This window comes from Salvia hispanica, chromosome 2, assembly GCF_023119035.1.
Source record: "Salvia hispanica cultivar TCC Black 2014 chromosome 2, UniMelb_Shisp_WGS_1.0, whole genome shotgun sequence".
In the NCBI taxonomy this organism is placed as follows: Eukaryota; Viridiplantae; Streptophyta; class Magnoliopsida; order Lamiales; family Lamiaceae; genus Salvia; species Salvia hispanica.
Window position 1 is genome coordinate 21,259,143 of NC_062966.1, and position 3,288 is coordinate 21,262,430.

Sequence of the window (3,288 nt, forward strand, 5' to 3'; positions counted from 1 at the left end):
TCCTTACTACATTTGTTATAATATGTGTAATTAATTGAACCAAATAAAAATATGTAAGCAAAGTTGCAAACTTGGGAGACCAGCTTCTATTAATTCTACTACATGTCAAATTACTTCCCGAAATTTAAGGGTCCGTTCAATTTTAAAATTGGCAAGTGTAAGAAAAGCAATAGAAGAAAATGAAAAGTTTTGTCAAATTAATCTATAAAAAAACCTCATTACTTTATCATGAAACAACCCACATTCATAAAGGCATGTCGCTTTCACATGTATGAAAAAAACCATTTTGAAGACGTCTACATATAAAAAAAAGCATCAACATACTACAACAAAACAAATAACGAAATTACCAATGTCTTTTAAAAAAAACAATAATTAACAAATAGTACCAACAAAATAAAATATTCCATTTATACCACAAAAGAAGATCCAAGATCTCCCAAATGCGAAAAGTCCTAATTTTGATTCTCATAAACCCACCCAACTGTTATACAGAGCAGAATCAATGGTGGACCTTAAAGCAGGAAGCCGGCCGCCGTGGGTGGGATTAGGCGCGGCGGTGTGGGTCCAGATAGCTGCCGGAAATGCCTACACTTTCTCTCTCTACTCTCCCGTTCTCAAATCAGTTCTCGGCTTCAGCCAGCAGCAGCTCACCATTCTCGGCGTCGCCAATGATATCGGAGAAAACGTCGGGATTCTTCCCGGAATCGCCTGCAACCATCTCCCTCCTTGGTCTGTTCTTCTCGTCGGCGTTTTCACCTCTTTTTTCGGCTATGGCCTTATCTGGCTCGCTGTTAGCCAGACTCTTCCTTCCGTGCCTTATTGGGTTGTAAGTTTCCTTTGATATAAATATTTTGCAAAATAATTGTGTAATTAAGAATTTAGCTATTTAGTTGTTTGGTTTTAGGCTTTCAGCTATTGAATAAATTGCTCCTGGTCCTCAAATTTGTTCATTGAAATGCTATGATTGCAAAAATTGATGTAATGAGTGATTATTGTTTGGTGGAAAATGAGATGTTCTGATTACTGTTGCAGTTGTGGTGTGCGTTGTGTGTTGCAACAAACAGCAGTGCGTGGCTTGGGACGGCGGTCCTGGTGACCAACATGAGGAACTTCCCTCTCAGTCGGGGCACGGTTGCTGGGATTCTAAAAGGCTATATTGGTTTGAGTGGTGCTGTCTTTACGGAGGTGTTCACTATGCTCCTTAACGGTTCGGCTTCCAAGCATTTGCTGCTGTTAACGCTCGGGATACCGGTGATAGGTCTGGCAATGATGTACTTTGTTCGGCCCTGTACCCCGGCCTTGGGAGATGACTCGCGGGAGCATGGCCATTTTCTTTTCGTGCAAGGAGCTAGTGTCGCCCTCGCCGTTTATCTCCTCACCACAACCATCTTAAAGAACTTCTTGTCTCTTGGAAATGCAATCTCCTACGCCTTCATTGCTGTGATGGTTGTTCTCTTGATGGCTCCACTCGCAATTCCCTTGAAAATGACTTTGTTTCCCGTGACTAGTAAGAAACAGGGCGAGCAAGCTGATTCGAACACAATGGATCCTCTGCTGACCCCATCTTCGTCAGCAACCAATATTGGAAGCTATTACGAGTCTGAAGATGTGTCTGAGGTGGATATGCTTCTTGCTGTGGGTGAGGGCGCTGTTAAAAAGAAAAGGAAACCTAGGAGGGGAGAGGACTTCACGTTTCGTGAAGCTATTGTGAAGGCCGACTTTTGGCTTCTGTGGTTTGTTTACTTCTTTGGAGTTGGCTCGGGAGTGACCGTCCTTAATAATTTGGCCCAGATTGGTGTTTCACTTGGTGTCAATGATGCTACCATATTACTGAGCTTGTTCAGCTTTTGTAACTTTTTGGGCCGCCTTGGATCTGGAGTTGTCTCGGAACACTTTGTGAGGTAAACTTACATAAGGTTTCGAAATTTGTTTCAATAGTTTCTCCAAATATGTAAATTTTCTTGCTAGAGGGACTTAAACTTACATAAACCCCTCTGTTGATATTCTTACTGTTGGATAGTTTGTACGAAGGGGAAGTAAGTACTGTGTAAGATGGTCTAATCGGTTCATGTCCCGAATCTAAATATTATAGAGCACCGGAACCGGATAAATATTAACATTGAATATGGACTTGAATCACGAAGAAGACCCATCAAATGGTCTTAAGCAAGGCTCTGTGATTTGTGTATGCCTCGTTTCTAAATGCTGAGGTCGTTGAAAGGTTGTTCACCATTTCACTCATTGCAGGTCGAAAACAATTCCTCGGACATTTTGGATGGCAGTGACACAATCAATCATGGTCCTGACATTTCTTCTCTACGCTTCAGCCATGAATGGCACCCTCTATGCTGCAACAGCGTTGCTAGGGGTTTGCTACGGGGTCCAATTTGGAATAATGATCCCAACTGCATCCGAACTCTTTGGACTGAAACACTTTGGCATAATCTTCAACTTCATTGGGCTGGGGAATCCTGTTGGGGCACTTCTCTTCTCAGGTTGGCTTGCTGGTCAGGTATACGACACAGAGGCTGCTAAGCAGTTAGGGTCCTCGTGCATCGGTGTGAACTGCTTTAGGCTCACGTTCCTTGTGTTGGCCGGGCTTTGTGGGGTGGGGACTTTGTTGAGCATAGTGCTCACCGTAAGACTAAAACCGGTGTACCAAATGCTCTATGCAAATGGCTCGTTCCGCCTGCCTCAGAGCTCCGATCACTGATTACGAGAGGGTTTATGAAACCATTCACTTGTGTGTGTGTAGAACATAGTCATCATCTAAGTTATTACCTCTTGGAATTTTGTTGTGTAATATTGGCATGAGTTTTATATATGTATAAGCCTACCACCATGTCTATATTGTGAAGAGAGGAACAAAATCTTGATGACATAGTTAATATGGAGAGTTGTCTATTTCTGTATTTGATACTCTAATTTGTTGTTATTGTGTTTTTCTTCTTCTGCGTGTGTTTGAATGTGTTCATCTAATGCCAGAAGTTTCATTTTAAATGTTTTCAAGTAGGTGTAGTACTTTGTTTTGCCTTTATATAAGAAAGTTAATTCACATAGCAATTTCTTTAGATTTATTTTATTTTAGCATGGCACAGTTCAATTATTATCAATTCATTTAAAATAACCATGAAATAAGAAAACTTAAAGAGCATGAGTTGGCCTAAACAATAATAATAATAATAATAATAATGATATTATATGTTAATGCACACAAGATTGCTTCTTTTATAAAATAATGAATTTTATACATTACAACTATACTTGATTCATGATACTCGTGGA

General features: G+C 40.5%; 1 protein-coding gene across 1 annotated transcript; it reads left to right on the plus strand.

Annotated features, from left to right (window-relative positions):
• The first annotated feature begins 402 nt into the window (after window positions 1-402).
• On the plus strand, window positions 403-2,915 carry LOC125207317 (protein NUCLEAR FUSION DEFECTIVE 4-like). Its single transcript, XM_048106606.1, has 3 exons — window positions 403-829; window positions 1,036-1,904; window positions 2,251-2,915. Exons 1-3 carry the CDS (start codon window positions 506-508, stop codon window positions 2,714-2,716), a joined length of 1,659 nt encoding a protein of 552 aa, XP_047962563.1. The 5' UTR covers window positions 403-505; the 3' UTR covers window positions 2,717-2,915.
• The last annotated feature ends 373 nt before the right edge of the window (window positions 2,916-3,288 follow it).